We start from the raw sequence: 24,366 nt of genomic DNA, 5'->3' as shown, positions 1-24,366 counted from the left end.
CTCGTGGGCCCCTATCGGAGAAGGATGAATTTTTCCCCCCCCCCCCCCCCCCCCGGGTTTTTAAGAAAGGTGCTGCTTCTCACCTGTTAAAACTGGTCAAGCTTAAAAATAGAGGTCTTGCATAAAGTTAGTTGTCCTTAGGAAAGTTGCAAAAAATTGCGTGCAACTTAAGAGTGTGTATGGTTTGAGTATTACATATGCTATGATTTGTATCTTTGATATACAAACTGTCATCCAGAATGTTTCATCAGTTTAAATATAGTTTAACTGCTTCTCAATATCTCATTAAATGACACATAGCACCTCTGTCTAAAAAGACATATGTTGTTGCAAGTAATGTTGAAGAACTTAAACTGTAAAATCCCAAGTTTGTATGGATCCTAGGGCACAGGAGGAGTGGGATCAGAGAGGAGGGGATCTCAGCCCACCCTTGAAGCCCACTTCTCCAAGCTGGGAGACTGCGGTGCAGGAGTGGCCCGGAAGAGGCTGTTCCCACCCAGGCAGAGGTTCTCTGCAGTCTTGCAGGGCTGCCATACAGTTGTGGCATGATGCAGTGGGAACTGTGGGGTAATGCCTGTGGCTGTTCTTCCAGGTGGATATCCCCATCTGGGTTGTGGATCTCCGTCATGAGCTGACTCACGGGAAGCTGCCGCGGCTGGCTCTGTGCCGCAAGGGTGAGTGCTGCCAGCGGGCGGCATTGGGAGGGCCCAGCCTGAGGTGCGCTCAGGGTGGCAATGCCAGTGCTGCAGGCCCTGAGGGGAGCACCCCTCCCTCCATTTTGGGACGCTGCAGGGCAGGCAGCGGACTCGTCCTGGCAGGGAGAGTTGTGGTGTGAGACACCAGGAGGGTTTGCTGCTGCCATGTGTGGGTAGCTAGCTGAACTGCGTCCGGTGGCTCCAAGCTGTGGTGCATCACAGGGCAGGTGTTCAGAGACTTTCTCCTTCCCTTGGAAAAAAGCACTGGAAACAATAGTTCAGCCCTCTTGCTTCTTTACAGCACAGGAAGTTCATCTCGGGGAAAGAGGTAAGTGCTTTTCCTGATCATTAGAGGTACCTGAGACTCTTAAAAAAAATCCCATTTAGGGAGAAATGCAGTAGGTACTGCAAGCCTGGATGAATGACCAGCTCATGGCATTTGAAGGGATTCCTGGGAATTTTGGGTTAAGCACTGAGGAGCCAGTTAAATAACCTTCAGCTGGGTCCTTAGATTGAGTTGGATAGTGGAATAGTGATGGGAGAAAAGGGGTTTTCTTTCTATTCTATTCTATCCAATGTATGCGTAGTGTAGTCTCTGCATAAAAAATGAATGTTATTGTTGTAGACACTATGTTGATCATGGTGATACTAAAGAATTGACTCATCTTCTCATCAGAACACCACTGCTGGGACTTAGTTTCTGCTTAAATTTGGCCTAGCTTGAGTGAGGTGCAGTGCTATAGCAGTGTCCAATCTTTTTTATTGCCAAAAAGACAGTGGGTGGGTTACCAGGCCTGTGATGCTGGGTTGTGGGGGGTTTTTTGTTGTGGTTTTTTGTTGTATGTTTTTAAAACTCGTTCACCTTTTCATTAATGGACTTGCATGTGATTTCAGGGTTTGTAACTTGTTAACAGCATTTTTTCTCACAATGCAAGTTAGCAATCTGCCACCTATATTATTTTTTTCGATAACAAAGAAAACCTCACTGAGAAGAGAATGTTTTCTGTTCTCCCTTAGGTTGTGATGTTGTCCTGGACTGGCTACGAAAGACATATTGGAGCCGTCAGCTGGGCAATAATTTGTGTGAAGAAAGTGAGGATGAGAACGAGGAAGAGGAGCAGGAAGGGGTGGAAACAAATGCAGAGTTGGACAATGATGCATGGGAGATTCGAACCCCACAGCATGAGGCCTGTCAGAAACACAAGGAATTCCATGGTAGGTGTCCCTAGAACAATAGCAGTTAGGAGGATTAGATATGTCCCATGCTAGAGAAAGCAGTTTAAAAGTGTTATCTTCTAGCCCTGACAATGTATAAAGACATACTTTCAGCTCAGGTTTTGGGATTCCTCTTTGGGCCTTGGTGGATTCTTGGGGTGACTGACTTTTTTTGGTATTAGTTCACTGAATTTGTAGCATAAAATCTTTTACTTCTATCAAATATGCAGTATCCTAATCAGTAGCAAAAGTTATACTGGGATGGTTTAGGACCAAGCATTGTAAAAGTTAGTTGTAGTGTCTTGACAGCCACAGTTTTGGTATTGAGGCCACTACTGACATAGAAGGCTGTGATCCTTTTATAGACCTCAGAACTCTGTAGATTCATAACCTGAGCAAGAGCAGGATAAAGGCAGTTCAGCCAGTTTCAAAATACTTCGCACGTGGACAGAAAAATCACTAGCTGCCAATAGTATAAAAAAAAAAATCACAGGTAACTCAACCTGGACATAATCTAAGATACAAAGTGCAAAACAATGGGAAAACTTTGGTAAACTGTTCCAGTGGTTGCTTTTTCATCACCAGAAGTCTTTGAACCCAAAATAAGGAGCTTTTCACAAAGTGGATTTCTAGTTTGAATGACTTACTGGAGGAAACGGGAGTTAAGATTAGATGGCTGGTCTGTGAGTTTGAGGCATGTGAGGTATCAAACAGTAAAACCAATTAGTCATAATTTTTTCTGACAAAACATGGCATGCTTATAGGGAGTAACTTGCCCAACAGATTACAGCAGCCCAATCCAAGGTCCAGAGAGTGTGCAGAAATGCTGAAGTGACCCCTATTGCTCCCTGGAAGGTCACACTAGGTGACTATAATGATCTTTCTGGCTTTAGGAGCTATAGATTTGTTGCAAGTCTTTACTAAATTCCTTTATAACACACTCATACATAGATACAGTAGAATATATTAGCTCATTTGTTGTGCACTTTGAGTTTAATACAGCATTTATTAGAACAATCCAAACCTAGAGGCAGTACTAAACTTTGGAATGCAGCAGCACTTACCACTTTTCTTGTCAGACCATATGTCTGGGCTTCTGTCTGACTTCTGTTGAATGAGATCCAAGCATGTGCTATTCCTTCCTCTCCCTGGCTACCCTAAAAAAAAAGAACACCCCACCCCCAGTTGCCGAAAGTTGCAGAATGATACAGTAGATTCTGTGATTTATATGTCCAGAGTAACGGAATGGCAATGGTATATCAGTCCTACAGTTCAAATGCATGTGAAGTTTATCTAAGCTGATACTGGGTGGTGGGCATCCTGATAGCAGGTGACAATGACACCTGAATGGTGAAGTATTTTGAAAGATGGTGCTATTTCAGGTACAGTAAAAGTGGTCCACAGATAGAGAAAGGACATTTCATGTAGACAGTAAATTAAACTTTAATAAAGTCCCGTAAGGATGTGGTTGGTTTGCAAATAGCCACAGTGCTGTTGCAACAGATTTAAAATGCAAGTATAAGGAATACAAATATGCATCAGAACATGAACTGCCTATGGGAACAATTTCTTCCTAAACTGATCTATTTAGGGATTTTTTTTGAGCTGTCTGGATTTATCCAACTTGCCTGTCTTTGGCCACTGTTAGTGATAAAATACTGAACTCCTGGTTCAACCCCACGATAAAATTTATGTTGCTGGAAAAGTCTGGGAGCTGTAGGAGTCTTCAGAGTGTTGTCTGAATCAAAATTTATGACTTCATTTGACTGGTGTCTTCCCTGAGTGTATATTCAGCAGAACTAAGCAGCTTGCCCAGATACAAAATTCCCTTATATAGTTGATCCATTCCCTGTTTAAACTATATATTTATGTTTATTTCTAGAAAAAGTCAGAGATGTGCTGATATCCTACAAGAATGAGCAGTTTCGGGTAAGTGCAGCCTGATCATCAGCACTTTCGGTTCTCATTTCCTGCTTGGGGCAATAAGCCTTCTCTTCATTCTTGCCCAAACTGAAGAACTGGTGCTCTTGGCCAGGCCTCATTTGAAATACCTGAGTGCTAGCACGACTGAGTTGCTGTGCCAGGAGTTTATTTCATATAAGTGCAGGGATCCCTTTTTTCTCCCTGTAGCGTCCTCCCACAGTTAGAATCTGTCTAGAAGCGTCAGTGATACAGAAGCAGTATTTGTATCAGTGTTGCAGAGGTGGCAGTATGCCAGTGTCCACAGTACTACCAGTGCTTGCCAGATTGTGTACTCTTGCCTAAAGTAGTGCTGCCGTCTAGTGCATAGCCCATAGGGGACCTGTGACTGGTGCATGTGCCGAGGGAGGCTTGGTTAGTTCCTTGTTCAGATACCTCTCCTAGTGTTGTCATACATGGCTTGCTAAAGTAAAGCTTCACTGCAGAGAACGAGCAATTTGAGTTGTGATGGTTTCTAATGCGAACACTTTGTTCATGTTTATAAATAAGTACTTGTTGGAGATCCCAAGTCTTCCTTGTCCAAGTGGATAGCGCTCAGTTTGTTTTTGTTCACGCTAGTGTCTCTGGAAATTGAGACCTGTCATTCAGAAGTCATTAGCCCATGTTTTCTATCATCCATCATATACTTTTGCAGTGGCCCGGTGGCTGAGGTGCTGCAGTTCAGATTTGTGAATAATTTGCCCCAGAAATCTCTCTCTGCTCAGCTTCCCCTTCTTAATAATGGGATAGTTCTTAAGATGTGTTGAGAGCTGGGTTACAGACCCTGTAAAATGTCTTTGGATATGACCTCACCAACATACTATTGTTATTGGGGAACTGTTCTTACTTTTATTTCGATTAATATCATTAGGGGCTAAAGGGAAAGGTGTTCTAACATTCCAGTGAAGTGTAGACTTAATCAGCAATGAGAGCTAGGGTCAGGAATTTTATTGAAAATGAACATCCAGTTTTCTTCATTGTCTTGGTTTTGGAGTATATAACGTGATTCTCCTTTGTTCATCCTTCCCTTTCTGTAGTTGGTACTGGCTTATTGTATGTTTTGCATTGCATTGTAAAGGAGACAAATTGATTATATGTGGTGAGTGACCTCTTAACATATTAGCAGAACAGAGGGAAGTATTTCAAACTGAATAGGAAAATCCAACTTCAAAATTTAAACTGGCCAGGGTTGAATGGGGGAAAGGAGTAGTCAGTCAATCTCTAAAGAGTAATTTCAAAACTTTTGTTTCGAAGCTCGTGTGAAATTTTCCTTATCCCATCGAAATGGTGTAAATACAGGCTGAAGAGTAAACTCTATGTTATATGCCTCAATTTAATTGAATGCTGCATACTGTGCTTTTGAAATGTCTCTGTTCACCCTGTAAGGCTGCCTTTCTTATTCAATGATTTCCAGTGGTGCACATCTAAGTCTGGCAACTGTGACAAAATACAGCTGAATTGTGGAAAATGAATGCTCTGTAGATACATGTGTTGCGGATATAGCTTCCTTTTAATATATCATTTTTGCCACTCTGAGGTACACTGAGTGACGGTGGGCAAAGGGCTTGCCAAGATCTGTCAGCGGCAATGAGTGTTACTCCTTGTGGTTTATATGTGCAAGTTCTTAACTGAAGTTTGTCTTTAATAAAAAACATAACACTACTTTTATGCATTAATAACTGTTGCCAGTAATTTGAATAGATGCAAGCATATTGGTCCTTTGTTGGCCTCTGAAACTCTGTTCTGTACAACAGTAGACCTGTAATTTAAAACTGGTTACAGCTGATAAAATCTCTGAAACTTAGGAAAGGATTGAAAAAAATGACATGGGCTTGTTCTTCTGCTCTTTAAGGGCAGATGGTTTGGTACATCCAAATAACTTCTTAACCATGACAGCAATTGAATGTTCCAGATATCAAATAAATACTACCTGAAGCTTTTTTTAGGCTTATATTTGAACACTTACCCTGGGTTGGCATAGCAAGAGTGGTACAGTATCTTTGCTACTTTCCCTGCAGGGACTCTGCTGTGAGTCTCCCTGCATAAATGTATAGTCTGTCTTTAATCTTTTTCATGTAAGAAAGAGAATCACTTATACTTAAGTCATCTTTATAACAGTGTAACTGTACAGTCTCTGATCCAGATACTTCTCTAGCTATTTTGTTAACTACTTATTATACTTAAAAGTTTATATAAATCTGTAAGGTGTAAATTAGGCCAAAATAAGCTCTGTTGTGGGTGCTGTATACTTTGTTGTCTGGTTGTTCGTATGGGTAGGCTAGAGGTTCTTTAGTCACTTTAGGTCGTGTCTTTATACTTGATTTGTCATCTAAAGTATCTTTTGCATGCAGCAGTAGCTTTGCATATATAGGTTAAGAGAGCTAATCACAGTCCTGAAAATGACACCTTGGTTTTCCAGTCTCATTTTACATTACATTCCTACCTGGCAGGAAAAATAATTTCTTCTTTTCTCTCAGTAGTTATCGTCTTCCAAAAAGAATCTGCTGGATACTTGTTGGTGATGTAACATGCCTCATGCCACTATTTTATAGAAGGTGATGATGGTAGAATTGCCACTTGGGTAGATTGTGAGCATAAGTAGAAGGCATGTCTTACCTTGCTGGACAGACTCAGATAAGGTATATATCAAACCAAGGAATCACTAACTTTCAGAGGAGTACTAACCTCCAATATTTTGTCTTCCATTCTTGGTACAACCTGGTAGTCTGTTTTGTGTATGGCTCTTACTCATCAGGTGCTCTCAGCTGATTACAGGTTGCCTAGATGGTTGTGCTGATTTGACATTTTGATCTACTGTATGCATAATATGACTGGCAAAACCTTGTCCTGAGTAGGCAACCTCATCCCCACCCCACATGTGGAGTTTATGATTCAAAATGAGTCTGTCCTGGTTTGTGCTGAAGTCGGGGAGAGCAAGGTTTAGAACCAGAATGAGTATGCCAGGACTGTGACTCCTTGGTGCTGCTGCCTTTTTAATTCAGGCCTTTTCCAAGTATGACATGGCTTATATAAATTTTTAATATACCTCTACGAAGGGGAAGTTTTGTGATTTTTTTGAAGTGCTGTTGATGAAGTACGTATGGCATGTGCATCTTCTTTTCATAGCAATACCTTTCTGTTTGCATTGGAGCATATTTTCTGTTAATGCTTGGATTCTTCCTTCACTCAGGTTATGCAGACTGTGCATTCTGTTTCGAAGTCTCGAGAACTGTGGTCTGATTCCTCTTCAGAAGTGGACTGGATTTTGGCTCAGATCAAAGACCTGATGCAAGAGAACAGGTACATCTCTGATAAGGAACTGAGGTGAAAGGTACAGTGCAGAGCTGGGCCTGTAGACCTGTTGCACTACCTTTTCACCGTGTTGTTCAGCTGATCATGGAGAAAGCAATTGGTTGATTTTCTCAACATCTTTGAGGACTGAATTGTTAATCTGTGTCAATAAGTAATGTTTCCTGTGCCAGATGGTCTCCAAGGTGTTGTCCCTGACTTAGTTGTGCTGGCCCCAAGGCGTGTCAGCATCTTCAAAAGCTCTCCCAACAACCTTGTGTAGACTTTGATTTCACAGTAACCTTTAGAATTCTTCAAAATTGCAAGACAGTACTTGGCCTCTTCTATACTTTCTATCTTTCTATTACTACAGAGCCTCTAGGACCCAATGTGTTGAGACTTTATTATTACTATATAAATTTGCATGAAGATCTTGTCCCACTCTGAGAAACATAATCAGTGTAAGTCTGTAGAGAGGAGAGAGTATCATGTTACAGATACGAGCTATAACTCCTGATGGTTTGAATATAAATATATATGCCATACAAGCTGCTGATTAGTTTAAGAAGTTATCAGATGTTGTGCGAGAAGAAAACCCTGAGGAAGAGACTTACACCTTAGTGGCATTGCCCATCGGCTGCTGAGCATGGAGTAATGAGCAAGAAGGCATGAAGATTCTGTAATGAGAAGCATAACTTACTAAACACGGGACTTCTATATCACTTAAACTGTCTGTTGCTAGATGGTTGGAAGGTACTGGTGGAAGCAAGCCATCGCACCTACCTGTGATTCTGACACTCTCCCTAAGCATCCTCTGTTAGCCACTATCAGAACACAAATGGATATTTGTTTAGTTTATGTTATGTTTTATCCTATTAGTTTATGCCTGTGCAAAACTTAGCTTTCCTAACAGTACTGTCCTATATATGATCAAATATATATACGATCAAAACAAGTACTTAATTTGGAAAATACTGTGCTTTTGATTCGCTTGCTGTGCACTGACTCTGCAAAACATGCTTGTGGTATCCCATGAAAGTGTGTTAAATCACATTCTAGCAGTTCTTTGTCATCATCTTTGTATGTGTCAACTCTTGCTATTTGTCCCATGCAGCTGCACAAAGTACATTCAACCCCGATTGTGTGGATTTCCAAAAGAATCAAGAATCTACTTCATCTATCAAATTTAATCTTCCCCCAGAATACTCAAACTTAGAATTTAGATGCTAGTGACTGTATTTGTGGCCTTTGAGGCACCAGTGTTTCAAAGTTGCTGTCCTCATCAAGTTGTGAAATACCATGTGCTGGGGAGTGAAGAGGAGAGTTGGGGCAGCTTCATTTTTGAAACCCTTAGAACTGATGGCATATTTGAGAATACAAACACTTGGAATGCCCAGCCAGTTCCCAGGGTTCTGCAATGCTTGGTTTTTACTACTAGCACAACCAAACCATGCTAACATTTTTCCCTTCAAATAATCTCAAGCTTCTATCTTAAGCACATCACACTGTATCTTTATATATTTCATGGGCAGTTCTCAGAAGAACTCTTCAGGCTGAATTCACCATCTCAGCAGTGCCTAAACTGTTCAGAATGGACAGCAAGTGAGTGGGATGGGATTCTGAGGCAGGGCTGTCAATTAAACCTTCACTAATGTGCCTGTCTGTGTACTGGCTGGAGGGCAGGTGTGGGGAAGGGAAACCTCTTTGGAGTTCTGTTAGGTGAAAAGACTACGGCACATGATGAGTTTTATAACATATGATCCTAATCTGGAGCCGCTGCTGACCCAAGAGTGTGCAGTAAAAAGGGGAATCTCTAGTCTCTCTTCAGAAGTAGTAACTTTAAAACAAACTAACAGAAAAAAAAACCCAACCCCCCTAATGTCAATAGCCAGTTTTCTGCTTTGCAGAGGACTGAATGTCTCCAGAGCACTTCCCAACTCCAGGATAACTGGTAGCAGTCTGACTCGAAGTGGTGCTTGTGTACAGCATCAACAGTTACTAACAGTTATCACAGCTTGTCATAACAAGCTTTTTCTGCTGATAAGCTTGGTTATATTTTTCCCCTTGCTTCTAAAGGGTGCTCCTGAGCAAATAGCAAATACTCTGAGAGCAGCATAGTGTGGGGAGCCTGTGTAGGCCTGCTTGTGGTGCATCTGGCCAGTGGGCAAGTAAGCAAGAGTTTGCTTTCCTGAGATCAGCCTGGCACCTCTGAGACAGTTTAACAGGCTTGAATTCAAGTGCGCCTTTAAGCTGCTTGAATCTGGTTCAGTGGAATGCTGTTCTGTACAGGGTGCTGTCACCAGAATGTGGCAGCCTTTTTTGCATTACTGTTTCTACAGGAAACTCTGATCTGGCAGATGTAGAGAAGACTTGAAAAGTAACTATCCCACCCCCAACACCACCTCTAGCTTGGAAGGAGTCTGTCCAGTTGTTACGTTCTGTTAAACAGCTGCTGCTAGTCCAAAAGTGCCTGTGTGTGAATCTTTTCTTCTGAAAAGCTGTTATTGTGGATGAGAAGTTACGATGCTTCAATGTTGTTATTGCAATGTGTAGGCTTGTGTCCTTATATGTTGGTAAGCCAAATGGAAGGGTTAGACTTTTCCTGTCTTTCAAAAAGACCCACTTGTGGAAATACTTAGGATAGCTGTCGATTATAAATGAAACATTTAATTCCTGCACAGTGTGTTGGGAATTTCACTGCTTTGCAGCCGTTTCTTTAGAAGGTAAAGTGGCAGTAGGGTAGAGTTGTTCATACGTCCCCACTTCTTCAGGTGTATGTGATAGCATGGATTACAGGGCACCAGTGAATTGGTGTGCTTAGGAGATGCTGCTTCCAAAATTAAAGCAGTTTAAAAAAGTTTGTCATCTATCTGGGAAAGTCCTAGAACTAGGTGGCACATCTCAGGAGCCTGATTTCATTTCCAGCTTTCGCTGTCAGTTTTCTGAGAGCTTTGTTTGGAATTCCAGCCCAAGTAACTTAGGTAAGGGTATGAAACTCAGATGGTAGGTGTGGCCTAAAGAAACTTCAAAGGTGGGGCAAGAATCTGTGAAAAACAGCATCACCGGATCCTTTGTTCCAACAAAAAAGTCTGATGGTATAGTATCTCTAGGGTATCTGTCATTTCTTAAGTAATCAAATCTGGCAGTAATGCTTTCATAAGAACTTTGTCTTCACTGCATTGTGCTACATTGAATAAGGCTTTTTTGATGGTTCCCTTAAGCACAGGCTTCAAATAAGACAAAGAATACAGAGAGGAGGAAGCTGGTTTGTACGACTATAAAAATGTAATTTTTTCTGTCTTGTGGGTTTTGTTTCTGTTAGCTGTTTCATGGTTTCCTGAGTGACTCCTAATGATCAGGCAAGTTCATTAAAATAGCTGCCCTGATATGCGGGGAAATCCCCCACTTGCAACAGCCAAGGATGGGGGACTGTTTCACAACTCACAGCTTGCAAAACTAGCAAAGAGCCAAAGCCTTCAGTAGTGGTGCTACTGCAGAGAGATTTTGCAATTGCATTTAACTGCCTTGTGTGTGTTCACTGTTCAGAGAGAAGTTTTGGCAAGAATGTTTTTATTTTTATATATATATGTGTGCGTGTGTGGTGTGTGTATATTATTTTTGATGTTGGAAGAGGTTTTATCAAGTCCCAACTGTTAACCTAGCACTGCCAAGTCCACCATTAAACCATGTCCCTAAGCACCACATCTACACGTCTTTTAAATACCTCCAGGGATGGTGACTCACCCACTTCCCTGGGCAGCCTGTTCCAATGCTTGACAACACTTCCAGTGAAGAAATTTTTCCTAATATCCAATCTAAACCTCCCCTGGTGCAACTTGAGGCCATTTCCTCTTGTCCTAGCACTTGTTACTTGGGAGAAGAGACCGACACCCACCTCGCTACAACCTCCTTTCAGGTAGTTGTAGAGCAATAAGGTCTCCCCTGAGCCTCCTTTTCTCCAGGCTAAACAACCCCAGTTCCCCCAGCCGCTCCTCATAAGACTTGTGCTCTAGACTCTTCACCATCCCTTCTGTGGATGCGCTCCAGCACCTCAATATCTTTCTTACAGTGAGGGGCCCAAAACTGAACACAGTATTCAAGGTGCGGCCTCACCAGTGCCAAGCACAGGGGGATGGTCACTTCCCTACTCCTGCTGGCCACACTATTTCTGATACAGGCCAGGATACCATTGGCCTTCTTGGCCACCTGGGCACACTGCTGGCTCATATTCAGCTGGCTGTCGACCAGCACCCCCAGGTCCTTTTCTGACAAGCAGCTTTCCAGCCACTCTTCCCCAAGCCTGTAGCATTGCATGGGGTTGTTGTGGCCGAAGTGCAGGACCCGGCACTTGGCCTTGTTGAACCTCATACAATTGGCCTCGGCCCATCAATCCAGCCTGTCCAGGTCCCTCTGCAGAGCCTTCCTACCCTCGAGCAGATCAACACTCCCGCCCAACTTCGTGTTGTCTGCAAACTGACTGAGGGTGCACTCGATCCCCTCGTCCAGATCATTGATAAAGATACTGAACAGAACTAGCCCCAGTACTGAGCCACGCGGAACACCACTTGTGACTGTCCACCAGCTGGATTTAACTCCATTCCCCACAACTCTTCGGGCCTGGCCATCCAGCCAGTTTTTTTATCCAGTGAAGAGTATGCCCATCCAAGCCATGAGCAGCCAGTTTCTCTAGGAGAATGCTGTGGGAAACAGTGTCAGAGGCTTTATTAAAGTCTAGGTAGACAACATCCACAGCCTTTCCCTCATCCACTAAGCAGGTCACCTTGTCATAGAAGGAAATTAGGTTAGTCAAGCAGGACCTGCCTTTCATAAACCCATGCTGACTGGGCCTGATCGCCTGGTTGTACTGTACATGTCGGTGTGGCGGCGCTCAGGGCGGTCTGCTCTATAACCTTCCCCAGCACCGAAGTCAGACTGACAGGCCTGTAGTTCCCCAGATCCTCCTTCTGGTGCTTCTTGTGGATGGGTGTCACATTTGCTAACTTCCAGTCAGCTGGGACATCCCCGGTTAGCCAGGACTGCTGATAAAGGATTGAAAGTGGCTTTGGGGGCACTTCTGCCAGCCCCCTCAGTACCCTTGGGTGTATCCCATCCAGTACTTTCCTTCTCAGCTGAAGACAGGGTTGTTCCTGCAGTCTCCTATGTATTTCTGAAGATGCTTAATTTAAGGACTCAGCTTCTTGCTTTCATTTAAGAGAAAATTTTTCTTTTAATTATTCACTCAACGGAAAATAGACCACGCGGGAGGGAGAAAGGCTGGCATGGAATGCATTGACAAGGTTGTGACTTCATTAGGTTTGGAAACTTGGATTATGGACTCAGGGATAACAGGGTTTATGAGTTTTCTTGAATATGTCAAGTGACCTATGAAAGTGCTTTTTTAATTTAGAATGCCTATGTAATTCTGAGTAAAGCCTTTCATTTCCCCTATTGACATACCCTGTAATTTGGATTGTGCAGAGGGCAGAAGATTCCTTTAGACCTAAAGCAAAATGAGCTAACTGCAAAGGATCCTCTGCTGTCTGCTTCAGAGAACTGACCCAGTGGTCCTTTCTTAGTCAGATGTTATTCTGCTTAAATGGTTCTCTACTGAAGCTGCCATCTGCATGGATATATCCTTAATAGTTGGTGATCATCAGTCATTGCATGCAGGAATAATGGTAATTATGCTGGAACAGTTTCCAGAGAACAGAAGGATTGAAACTGGATTTTGTTTTTAGAAACATTGCATTCTACCACTTGCCTTCTGATCTCCTACCGCATCATCTACTTATGACAAAGTGGTCTAGTGTTTGTGTGTGTTGTTTCTGCACTCTGAGATCTTCAGCTGCTGTTTGTATTTATAAAAATCCTGTATTGGATCTAAGTCACGCCTGGATGTTTAGATTCGGAAGTCACCCCTATTGTAGAAGACAAATTTTCTCATCCATTCTATACCAAAATATGCCGTGTTTGACATGGATACTACCATTCCAAATCCAATGAGTCTGATAGCAAAAGCAGTTGTTTCTGTGGAATTTATTCAGTGTTTGAAAATGGACGCCTTGATTTTTATTCTGAGAAGTGTTTATTTTAGTGCTGTATCTTTTCACGGATAGAGATGCTCATGGATAGAACTGTGAACAGAAGAACTCAAGAGAATCCCATGGCTGGATATTGGGGTAGTTGTGGGAATTTTACTTCTGTCCCTTTTGCTGTATTTTACTTTCAAGTGTCAGTTCAGCCTACCCATGTGGGTCCCCTCAGTCTTCCACTTGCATTAAGCCAGCCTAATAGGAGATGAAGTGGTCCTTGAGCTGGACCATTCAGTGCTCTCAGACTAACTGAAGTTCGCAGGATAGCTATAAGAGCAGGAGACATCCAAAAAAGAGCTGTAGGTGCTGTAGGGAAGAGCAGTTGTGACCCTACTGCAACTTATCTGCCAAACAACTGTGTGAACTGCACCTTAAGGTGTGCCTTGCCAGCAAGTCAACAGGGTTGGCTTTTCCCCTGAAATTTAACCTAGCTCTGTGGGTCAGAGGTCCTCAAATCTTGGCTGGCCTGCTGGCAGAAGACTTGGATCGTACTGCAGACCATAAGTATTTCAGTATGATAAATGTTCCTGTGCTTTTGAAATGTTTATCACAGATGTTCCTGTGCTTTTGAAATACCAAGATATTTGCCTCTGCAACTCGAGCAGAAATATTTCCTTCAGGGTTCTGGTTCTGTTCCAGTTTGCACAACTGCACATTCCCTCCAAGTCTAGTGGGATATATCCAGCCCAAAACTGGCATATGATTTTAGAGCCGTACAATAAGCTACATCACCTCCTCATAGATCCAGGTATTTGGCTCTCAAACTTGTTTCAGAACTGGCGCAAGTGGTGTTTTGATATGTAAAGAGTAAGTGGCATTAATAAGACTCTCTGATTGCTCTAGGGAGACAGTGGCTGAAGCTCTTCTCAGTGATGGCTTTCTCATCCCAAAGATGGATTGTCTGAAAATGCTAAATATCAAGTATGAAGGTTAGTGTTTTGGGCACAACATAAATAAAAAGTGTATAGCTAGTGTTATGTCCAAGTCTGTTCTTTTTTTCTCATTATACTGAAATCCGTAGTTCTCTGCATATTTTTCATGTATCTGGTCCTTAAACATCTTTTGACCTGTTCTCCAGACCCCTTTATGACCATTCTTAGCTATTGCTTTTGCGTAAATCTCTTACCATGGAAGGATAGCTCTTCAGCACTGAATGCTGCCTGGCCAAACCATCTTTCGAAGCTTACATCTCTGCCCTTACCTGCAATAGTTACTGATTTTATGAACTCCCACTAGTTTCTTTTCTACATTGAAGATTTGGAGCAAATCTAAACGGGTTTTCTTGAGCCTCATTCACCAGTTGCATCTTAGTTCCATGCTGCTGCCCATACACGTGGAGTTGCATGGATTTGCTGCAAGAGAATTAGGTACCTAGAGGCAATGAAAATTAATAATTTGTCTATTCCCCTGGGACCTCTTGGAAACATCAGCCAAAGAACGTTCCAAGAAAGATCCTCAAATTTCTGTGACTATATTACAGTAGTAAAAATTTAGGAGCTTTTTGATTCTATATTGCTTTGCTCAATGTGCCTTCTCTTTGCAGTGTATTTTTAGACAGAATAGCTCTTCATTATGTGTGAAATAAGCTGAAACTGGAAAGGGATTAGCAAAACAGGTAGATTTTCCTGTGGTTTACCATGTGATTAGATCAGGCGTTGTATTTTTTGCTTTCGTTGAGCTGTTGTGTTAATTATCAATTTGCTGCTTATTTTACTTCCCTAGCATAAGAAAATAATAGTTCCAGGTTCAGTGAGGATCCCAGGAAATACCCTGGAACCAGCGATCTCAGAACAAACTACTGTAGTTTGGAACAAGTGTCACACCCGTGGTTCACAAAAAATTACAAAACAGTGATTTTTGGCTTCTCTTTTGTTTTTTTGGTCTTCTTACGGCAGCAAATAAAGAGGTATGGCAGTTCAAAATTCCTCAGACGTTTTACTGCTTTTGGCAGCCTTTGCTGGCAGGCCTCCTTTCCCGAAGTTTTACACAGATCCTAATAGAGAAAATGTTTATGGAGTTAAAGGAATGTTCTGACTCTTCAGAACTCCGGCCTCAGTTCTTGATCAGCTGGATTTCTGAGATGCTGACTGGCATTGCCAAAGTAAACGCTGGTGAGTATGTCTGGAATTTCTCTGTGTAAAATATACAAGTCTCTTCTGTACTACCGTGAAAACTGGGAGAGTGGTGTGACCTTGAGATGGAAAGTGCAATAACCTAATTACTACATTTTGTCATGTGAACGGAGAGCTTTTATTGTTGCATTTCTTACACTTTTCAACCTGCAGCTTGTGTATGTCACGCATTTCTTAGCAAAAAATTGAAATTGTTACTGACAGCTTTGCTGCAGCCTCCTCAAGATAGGAAAAGCCAATCTCTCCCATGAAAGATCAGGCCCTTAAATGCTATTTTTTCCAGATATTAGTATTTGTAGGAAATAACAGTAGCAGATAACAAATAAAGATGTTATATGCAACGTGTTATGAGTTCCCTGTTCCTAGTTCTTTCCTCACTTAACAGAAGCCTGCCTTTACAAGATACTTATATAGTCTTGCTGTCCTTTTTTAATCCTATCGCAGGATTTTCATGCCTTCTAAACTTACACAAAAGTAATAAAGTAATATTTTGTTTTCTGTTCCTGACTCCTTAGAACTGTTTAAATTGGCAAACTGTATGTTTCATTCTGAAGACAGGGGCACAGAAGAGCTTTAATTATTCAAAGCGTGTCACAGGAATTCTGTTAACAGGACTTTTATACTACGATATAGTGTATCCCTGAGAAGGTTTCAGCTGGTTAATTTTGCCACCTCTTTTGTCCTCTCCCGGTCTGGCTCAGTCTGCACCAAGATTTTGCCAGTATCATGCCGGTCACGGGTTCACGTTTGATGCTTTCAGCCAGCGCTGAGCATATCTATTATGCACCAAGATCCCTGAATGGTAGTAGTTCCCAGCTGTTAAGTCTACTCATTGCAGTGCTATCTGGAATGATCTCGGGTCCCAGAAGCAGTATACTGCATTTATTTGGGACAATACTGTACAAAAACATCTTGTGGCTTGCCTGTCTGGGATAGCATGCACAGAACCAGCTTGGGAATGCCTGCACCTCACTGTGGTCACGTCTTGTGGAGCTAACCTAGCTGTCAGTGCATTGGCAAGTCCCTCGTAACAACCTTGATGTATTTGGTCAGTACATCTGGTCTTGGACTTGGATTGGAATGCCAGCTTATTTGAGGATGAGTGTTCCAGTAAAAATGCAAAGGAATGAAGGGCATATTTTTAATGAGTTTTGAGCACCTTGTTGTTTTCATTATCTTCTTTAAAGGGAAGAAAAGACAACACTGTAACAAACAGGTGTCCGTGAAGGAGCTGTTCCTCCATAAAGTTCCTTTGCAGTGGATAAGACTGACTGATAATTGCTTGGAAGCTCCCTGCTGGGCAACCCCACATCTTCTTCAGCTGTAAGTTTGATCCTGTGACCTAGAAAAGGGACAGCAAACACTGCTCTGTAACAGCTTTGGCCAGCTCCCTTCTGATACGCTGAGTTGTAGCTGCGTTCCCCTCCTTTGCATCTAGTAGAAATTGTGGCAGGTGCATATAAAGCCCTGCTTGTTGCTGCTTATCTCCCCATTGATTCTACAAAGAGAAGAAGGAACAGGAGAATTTAAAAGGATTGCACCTTCAAAATGAAAGCGGAGATTATCTGGGGAGGTATTAAAGAAGCAACCTGGTCAGAAGAAAAGTGACTTGGTAGCAGAGATGTGACTGCTTATACAGGTGATACTAATTTAGCACAGGTGGTAACTTTTTCACATGAAAACAGCAAAGCAGGAATTCAGTTAGAAGTATCACAAGTCCTTAATTTCAATCACAAAGAGGGAGTATTCCAGCATCCACCCACCAGGGAATAATCAGATTTGCCTGTTAGAGGAGATATATGAGTGAGCTGTCCTGGAGGAAACTCACACTTAAAAGGCTGCTCAGCTTGATAAACCTTTATCTGGAATCTTTTTTGCTTTTAAGGCTTTTACATTGCCCTTTTCCTTTCTCTAGGATCCTCACAATCATGAGACCTCGCTTGCCACGTTCTTCGCGGAAGAACCTTCTCTATCTCGCTTCCGTTTATACAGAAGGAGGTGGCCCTTTGTCCAGTCCAGGCCTCTCTTCAGACTGCAGTGAACAGCCAATTTACACTATAGAGAGCTTACAGTGGAGGGCCAGGCAAGAAAATCAGGTTAAAAATCAAGGGCAGACTGTAGAGAAACAAGAAGATGTGCTGGAGAGAGATGATGGTGTAGAGGAGGTGGAGGAGGAGGAAGAAGAGATGGTAACTGAAACAAATCCTTTGGAAGGACTTGCTCATTCTGGTAACATGGTGGCTATTGCTGAGAAAAGGGCAGCACTGCAAGGGTCCGCCTGGCAGATCACTGCAGGTAAAAAATGACTTTGTAAGACTTAGACAATCTTTGTCACTGGCAAATGTTAATTGAAATCCAAAGGCATCTCAGCCCTCTGGGCCTGGCCAGAATTGAAGTGTGCTTCAAAATCATCTAAATGCCAAATCACTGAAAACCGTTTTTTTCCTAGTCTTCTGTTTATGTGCAGGAGTCATCTCTCTCAAACTCTTAAAATACTGTGAGTGCTTTGTCTGGGAGCATGTTGTTACTGCCTCGTTAATTTTTTTATCAGGCTTTTTCAAACTGTTTAAAATTTCAATGTATCCAATTGATGGGGCAGCATATATGCCAGCTGTGAATGGCAAAGAAAATATGGATGTTTCTTGGACTTCCGTTTGTCAGACTTGGGGGTATTTGAAAGCACAGTTTGGCTGTGCTGGAAAGCACCAGTCATATGCTCACAAGTTCCATGCTCCAGGAAAGTTGCTGTTACGACATGGTGGCAAGCAAAAAAGAAAGGAGCAAGGCAAGATTTAAGAGTGAATAAACAGTATATCTAGTGTTTTGTTAGCTTTATTATGGTAGCTGTACTTTCTTGTTGGGGTGGAGGGTTCTGTAGCTAAGAAGATGTTTGGATGAGTGATTTATGGAGGGACTTGAAGACAGGAGGAGGAGGTTGGTGGAGAGGAGTTGGAGGCAAAGTGATATTTAAAGGAAGAAGAAGAAAAGCAGCCATTAGAAGACAATGAACTCTTGTACCCTACTCACAGGGAAATTTTCCCAAGTCAAAAAAAAAAAAACCCAACCAGATCTGCCTAGGCAGCTTGGCCTAGTTATGCTGACATGAACAGCTTGTTAGAGCTGGATGTTTTGAGAACAGAAGCAAAATTGTCCTCTGCTTCAGTGACTTTGGTTCAGATCAAGCAAAGCTTTCACTGAAGGAACACACATTGTGTCCTGAACCACCTGATTTTTGTGAAGATTCTGTTTATGTAGTTGTTTGTGAGTAAACTTAATTTCTGTTCGAATAACATCTGTGTAGTTACCATCCTTAAACAATTTGAAACTATAGCCAGTAGGTATGTACAAACCCATGACAATATGTGGTATATCAACTATTTACTAGGTTGTTCCCCAAAGAGAGGGCTTAGCCTGTTAAATATATATAATGGTAATTTGCCTTACAGCTGCGTTGGATGTTACCAAATGCTATTTCTGCCCCTTTTTTAGCTGTAAAATTATAACACTTAGAAAGCACTATCCTGTGTTAAGATTTTTTGTTCTATTAGATGGCCAAGAACAGTATAAAAGGAAAAACAAATAAATCTGCTGGTTCTTTAGGGGAATGCTTGGTTTTTTGAGCAGATATCAGGTACGCAAAACAAATCAGTTTCAGGCAAAGAGAAGGAAATGGTCAAGTTGTACATGATTAGCAGGGGTCTCAAATAGTCTGTGTAATTATTGCTGGCTCTCTGGAGTGGAGTGCCTTATATTCTGAAGGCTTCTGTCTGCCGGTCTTCACTGAGCTCCTAGTAAGCGTTCCAGAAATAAGTGTTCTGGTATCAAGAAAGCACATAGGCTTAAGAAATCTTATTGTCAAAACAATGACACGTAATAATTTGTATCTTTCATTTAGTTAGATGTGAAATAAGAATAAAACTTAAAGGGGGATTTCCCTATTGGGAACTGCCTTTGAAATTTTGGCACCGCAATATAAAGGAATGGACTCACTGATGTTATCAGTTGTGATGGATGGTTTCCCATTGTGCAGTTTCTGGCCCCCACTGGAAGCCAAATTTAACAAATGTGAAGTCTTGGAGAGGAAACAGCAATAGGTAGTTGTAAAAACAAATAGGAGAATTTCCAAGACATTGTCATATTCTTTTTCTTGAATAAGAAAATCTCATCCCAGCCCACCTGTCTGTCCAGAACTGCTTTATTGGTTATTTAGGCTTCCCCAGCCTTATACTCTTTGAGTTTTGTGGCTTCAGTTCTTCTTTAGTCACTGTTGCACTGTTGCTGTGCAGCTGCTAATGTCAGCGAGTCATTAAGAAGCTGATGCTTAGTCTCACTGGAGGAACGAGCTACAGGATGGATGCAAAGGTGCTGTTTTGTGTCTTCGTATGTGTACAAATGGCTCTTTCCATTTACAGAAGTATGCAGAGTAATTTTTTAAAATTAATGTATGTAAGTCAACGTGTATGTTTCAAACAAAAGTATGCTTAAAACAGGGAGGTAAATATGAAGGGTTGCTCTAGAATACTGTGGGGTTTCTTTTAATGGACATTGTCTCACAGTGGTTTGGACGAGCTGCACTGTGTAGACTGCGTGATGTTACACGGCTCCAGATGTGTCCCTGTTGTATCATGTACTACAGTGACTTTCTTTGGAAGAGATAGTAAGGTTAGAAATAAAATTAGTTAAAACTGTAGTTCAGACTTATTTTTGCTGAGTACCCGAGATTGTTCGTTTTTGCTGAATGGCTGAGTTGCGTGAGACAGTATTTGTGGACTTTGGGGGATCTCGTTTTTTGAAAATTTCTCTGGTGAGCTCAGACTTGTGTTTATGTTTTGTTTTTACCCAGATGAAGTACGATGGAAAGACTTTCCTCTTGGGAAACTCCCAGGTCAGACAGATGACCCTGATGGTCTCATGTTGGATAATTACTCCATGATGTCCCTGCTTGATCAGCCAGTGAGAGATGAGTGGAAGTCTCCCAGTACAAAGTGAGTAATGGTGTGGGCAGGACTTTGCCACTGAACCATGAAATGCATTTGTCTCTCTGTGCCTTGTACTATACGATATGAAAAATTAAGGATGAGATTTTCTTCTTACTTCTGTTTGACTAAATAGTTTGACCCAAATATCTACTACTATCTCTAATATCTCCTAACTGTGCTTCTCATGGATTTTTCAAGTAATGTGTGTGTTTGGAAGGACCTTTGCAGCGCTGGTCTGCTCTTCAGACTGTGCTGACAACTTTTGGTGTTGTCTGATGCTGTTAGTAAGATACAGTCTGCTGATCCCTTAGAGCTACTAGTCTGGAAGTACAGAATTTTTAAAACAAGCTAATGAGAGCTGGTGCGGAATCTGCCTGGTGATACACTGGGATGAATAACTTTAATGAGAAGAACTGTGGCCTTGCAATTAAAGCGTTCGGTACTAGAAGCCTTGGAAGTCATTTAGCCTCCCTCAGTGTCAGTTTTCCCAGACTAGCTAGCTAATCTTGTGTAGGAAGGAGGAGTCATTCTAAAATGCACAGTGGTTTGCTGAAGCACTTTGAGGTGCGTTAGTGGGAAAGCCTGAAGATGAGGAGAGAAGGTAGCCACAGGAAGTGGTTGACTGCAGATTACTTTTGTAACACCTGAGGAAGGAATTGGCTGTACGTAACTGGGGTGGTGAATATGCTGAGAGTTTCACATCAGTGAATGCAAATGTGTCTTTTTTCTGTATGCTTGAAATGGAGACTATAGTACGCTTCCTGAGTAAGGTCTATGTCACTGCAGTCCCAGTTATTCATTCTATGGTTAACCCAGCATGAGACAAACTCTCTTCTCCTCCCCCTCCCCCCACTGCAACAGAAAACTCTTCCTGCTTGCTTGTACTGCATTAGTCTGACAGTAGGCTTGCATTGTTGATCGACACAGTCAACAGAAGTTACTGCTACCTGTATTGCTGTGATAACCCACCAGTATCATAGGAAGTTACTTCATGAAGCCCTAACAATCATCCTTTGAAGCTGAATGAATATGCTCAACATTTACCTCTCTGCATTTGTCTCCTTCATCTTTTCCTGCCATCAGGACTGAGAGCTGCTATTTGTAATTGCTGTTGTTCTCACTCCCTTCTGGGAATGTACTTTTGTTTTTCACTTCTTGGGTCTTTTGCACTATCTAAAAGTTAAATGCAGTGGCATAATTGGCAATCAGAAATGTGATTTCCATGGTGTTCTTTGAGGAAGCCAGCTTATAATCTTACCATCTTTACTCCTCCTGCTGTTTCTAAAAGAAACCATTGCAAGGATTATGAGATACTGCTGTTTAGTAGTTTGGAAGTTATTAGCACAGCCTCAGCAGGCTTGAAAACTCAGTTTCTATTAACTGGGCCTCTGATCCTCAGGCACAGTATGTTGGCATTGCCCAGTGACCTTTTCAGAGCTGCAGCTAGTAATTTAAGCTGCAGATCTGACCTCAGTAAAGAAACACAGGTTGTCATGGAAATAATGGGAGCATTCTATAAAGCTTTAGTTAGATCACCTCTGTTACTAAATGAAGTTTATCCAGTTAAACCCTCCCATTGAAGACATTTGAATAGGGTCATTGTTTCACCCTTTGAAGTCAAAGGAACTTGAATGCTGTAAACTGTCAAATCAATTTCATCACATACACAATAGGAGATGGGTTTATATGTATTTTAATCCAAGGAACACTTCAGAATATAAATGAATGGCAGTTATTTTCTTAAACACTTGATTGGATAGCTTTCTAATCAGTGATTCTTTCCCTGTAGTTGATGGGCCCAATCTAGTAGCTTCCAAAAAACGTGAATAACATTGGCAGTCATGCAGCCTCGGGTGTTGCATTGGGAAGAGCTCTTGCACATACTTTTCACATATACAGAGTTGTCTTCAGATTAGCTTCCAGTTCGAAACCTTCCAAAGAGCAAGGTTTCCATTCTTCTCCATCCTCTTGGTCATCCTCCCTGGGACTAGTCTGCTCTTTTGTCAGTTCAGGCCTGCTGAGAAGGTATTGTTTCTGCTTGATTCATCCAATTGAAATGTAAAATTAGCATCTCAGAGATTGCTAGGTAATCAAAAAGAAACTATCCTTTCCTACTGCTCCTCTTCCTGATGGTCCAAATATTTAATGAAGTTCTTGGTTCCAACACTTCTACGAGAGGCAGGACCAAACCTGCCTCTCTCTATATCGAGAGGTTAAATGAGTTATCCTTCTTGAGTCCTCTTGAATGATGTCAATCACTGACAAGACCTATGCTTTGAGCGCGGCATGAATTTCCTCTCGGACTGTGAAGAGAGCAGGTAACCATTTGTCTTCTGATAGTTTATCATCCCAAAAAGAAGAGTAAATCTATACTAGATGCAAAAAAACCCTTTTGATTCAGCAGAAGAGCCCTTTGGTGTCAGCCAGCCATGATCATGTTTCTTGCAACATGTTCCATGTTGGGAATAAGGCAGATTCCTGGAATTTGCGTATCTACTTCTAGTCTGCAGAGCCCCGGCACTCTCACTGTAGTCACAAATGATAGAATGCTGGATCTCAGAGACTTTAAACATAAAGCTGTTTGACTTGATGTTTAGATAGGTGAGATCACTGATAAGAATAAGGAGATGTGGCAGAATTCTAATTGGCTACAGTAATGAGTACCATTTGGCATCTAGCCTGAAGGCTCTGACAAGAGATGGGTGGGGGTTTCTTAATCTGATCCTCATTGGCTCAGTTGATTTTTTCTATGCATGGTAGCGGGAGTCATCATTATGGAGGCTGTAATGAAGTATATGTGGACTAGCGTGATTCACTGTTCTGGCTTGTTTGTAAGCTGCTACTTGAAACCAGCTGTAGCCTGTGCCCTTTCTGATTTGTGTGTTGTAGACTTCAGGTGTTCTATAATCCCAGTATATTTCTTGGAGTGGTTTCTAAAGTAACAGGAATTAAAAATCACCTAATGATTCCAGGTTCTGCTCTACAAGCAAAGGAATTCCTTTAGATACAAACTTTATATCATACCACTGATGTAGATGTTAAAGGAGCTAGAACTTCGCCATACTAAAGTCTGCTGTCTGAAAATCCACAGCACGTATTACTCAATTCGTCAATAAAAATTCACTAAAATTACTAATAAATGTTTTTTTGTCATTTTGCTTTAGACATCAACAAAATCTTTGCTAGTGTCAGCAGGAGTTAAAGTGCTGGTATTGAAGTCTGATTAGTTACAGCTTTACTCTGAGTGTGGAAACATCTCTGTTAAATAAAATTTAGAATAAACTTAAGAATAGAAAATTTTGGTCAATTATCATAGAATATAAGTCATCTCACATGCATCTCTGTTCCATTCCAAGTAACGTGATACAATCATAGAATAGCCCAGGCTGGGAAGGACCTCGAAAGATCATCTGGTCCAACCTTCCGTGGGAAAGGGAGCCTAGATGAAATTATACAAACTCCATCCTTGCCAAATTCCTCTTATCTAATAGGCTAAGCTTGATAGCAGGAGGGGTAGTGCAAAAGACCCCCAGAAGAGGAAAAAAAAGCCATCAGGCTTTTTTATTTCTGGATTCCTGAGAAAATTTTTGGAGAGAAAACAGCAAGCAGAAACTATTGCTATGGTGCTGCCCAATTTCTGCAGCTGATGCGCTTTATCAATATTTTATCCTTGCCACTTTTATTCCACGCATTATGTGGTAACAGCAGTGGTTTGGGATCTTTGGTAATCTGTGTCTGTTTCTTTGACCTCTAATCCTCTAGTTGCAGGTGGTTGAAGAGACAATCTAATTGTTCTTTTGCTGGTCTCCCAGCCCCAACTGCTTTGCCTCCTTTTCCCCCCCCATACCAGTGGTCATAGAATCATAGAATCATTAAGGTTGAAAAAGACCTCTAAGATCATCAAGTCCAACCGTCAACCCAACACCACCATGCCCACTAAACCATGTCCCTAAGCACCACATCTACACGTCTTTTAAATACTTCCAGGGATGGTGACTCAACCAGT

At 41.8% G+C, this 24,366-nt stretch overlaps 1 protein-coding gene across 1 annotated transcript in view; it reads left to right on the top strand.

The window, feature by feature from the left end:
• Positions 1-24,366, top strand: part of LAS1L (LAS1 like, ribosome biogenesis factor) — a 35,866-nt gene that overhangs the window by 1,297 nt on the left and 10,203 nt on the right. Inside the window, exons 3-11 of the mRNA XM_019474316.1 lie at positions 593-674; positions 1,713-1,910; positions 3,793-3,839; positions 7,060-7,169; positions 14,093-14,178; positions 15,145-15,360; positions 16,569-16,704; positions 17,297-17,676; positions 20,225-20,366. Of these exons, the coding sequence (XP_019329861.1) occupies positions 593-674; positions 1,713-1,910; positions 3,793-3,839; positions 7,060-7,169; positions 14,093-14,178; positions 15,145-15,360; positions 16,569-16,704; positions 17,297-17,676; positions 20,225-20,366 (1,397 nt within the window). The remainder of the gene's footprint in view (positions 1-592; positions 675-1,712; positions 1,911-3,792; positions 3,840-7,059; positions 7,170-14,092; positions 14,179-15,144; positions 15,361-16,568; positions 16,705-17,296; positions 17,677-20,224; positions 20,367-24,366) is intronic.

The sequence above is a fragment of the Aptenodytes forsteri genome, unplaced genomic scaffold (genome assembly GCF_000699145.1).
Source record: "Aptenodytes forsteri isolate BGI_AS27 unplaced genomic scaffold, ASM69914v1 Scaffold72, whole genome shotgun sequence".
Classification (NCBI taxonomy): Eukaryota; Metazoa; Chordata; class Aves; order Sphenisciformes; family Spheniscidae; genus Aptenodytes; species Aptenodytes forsteri.
Note: the sequence above shows the minus strand (reverse complement) of the source record. Positions and strands in the feature narration are given on the sequence as shown.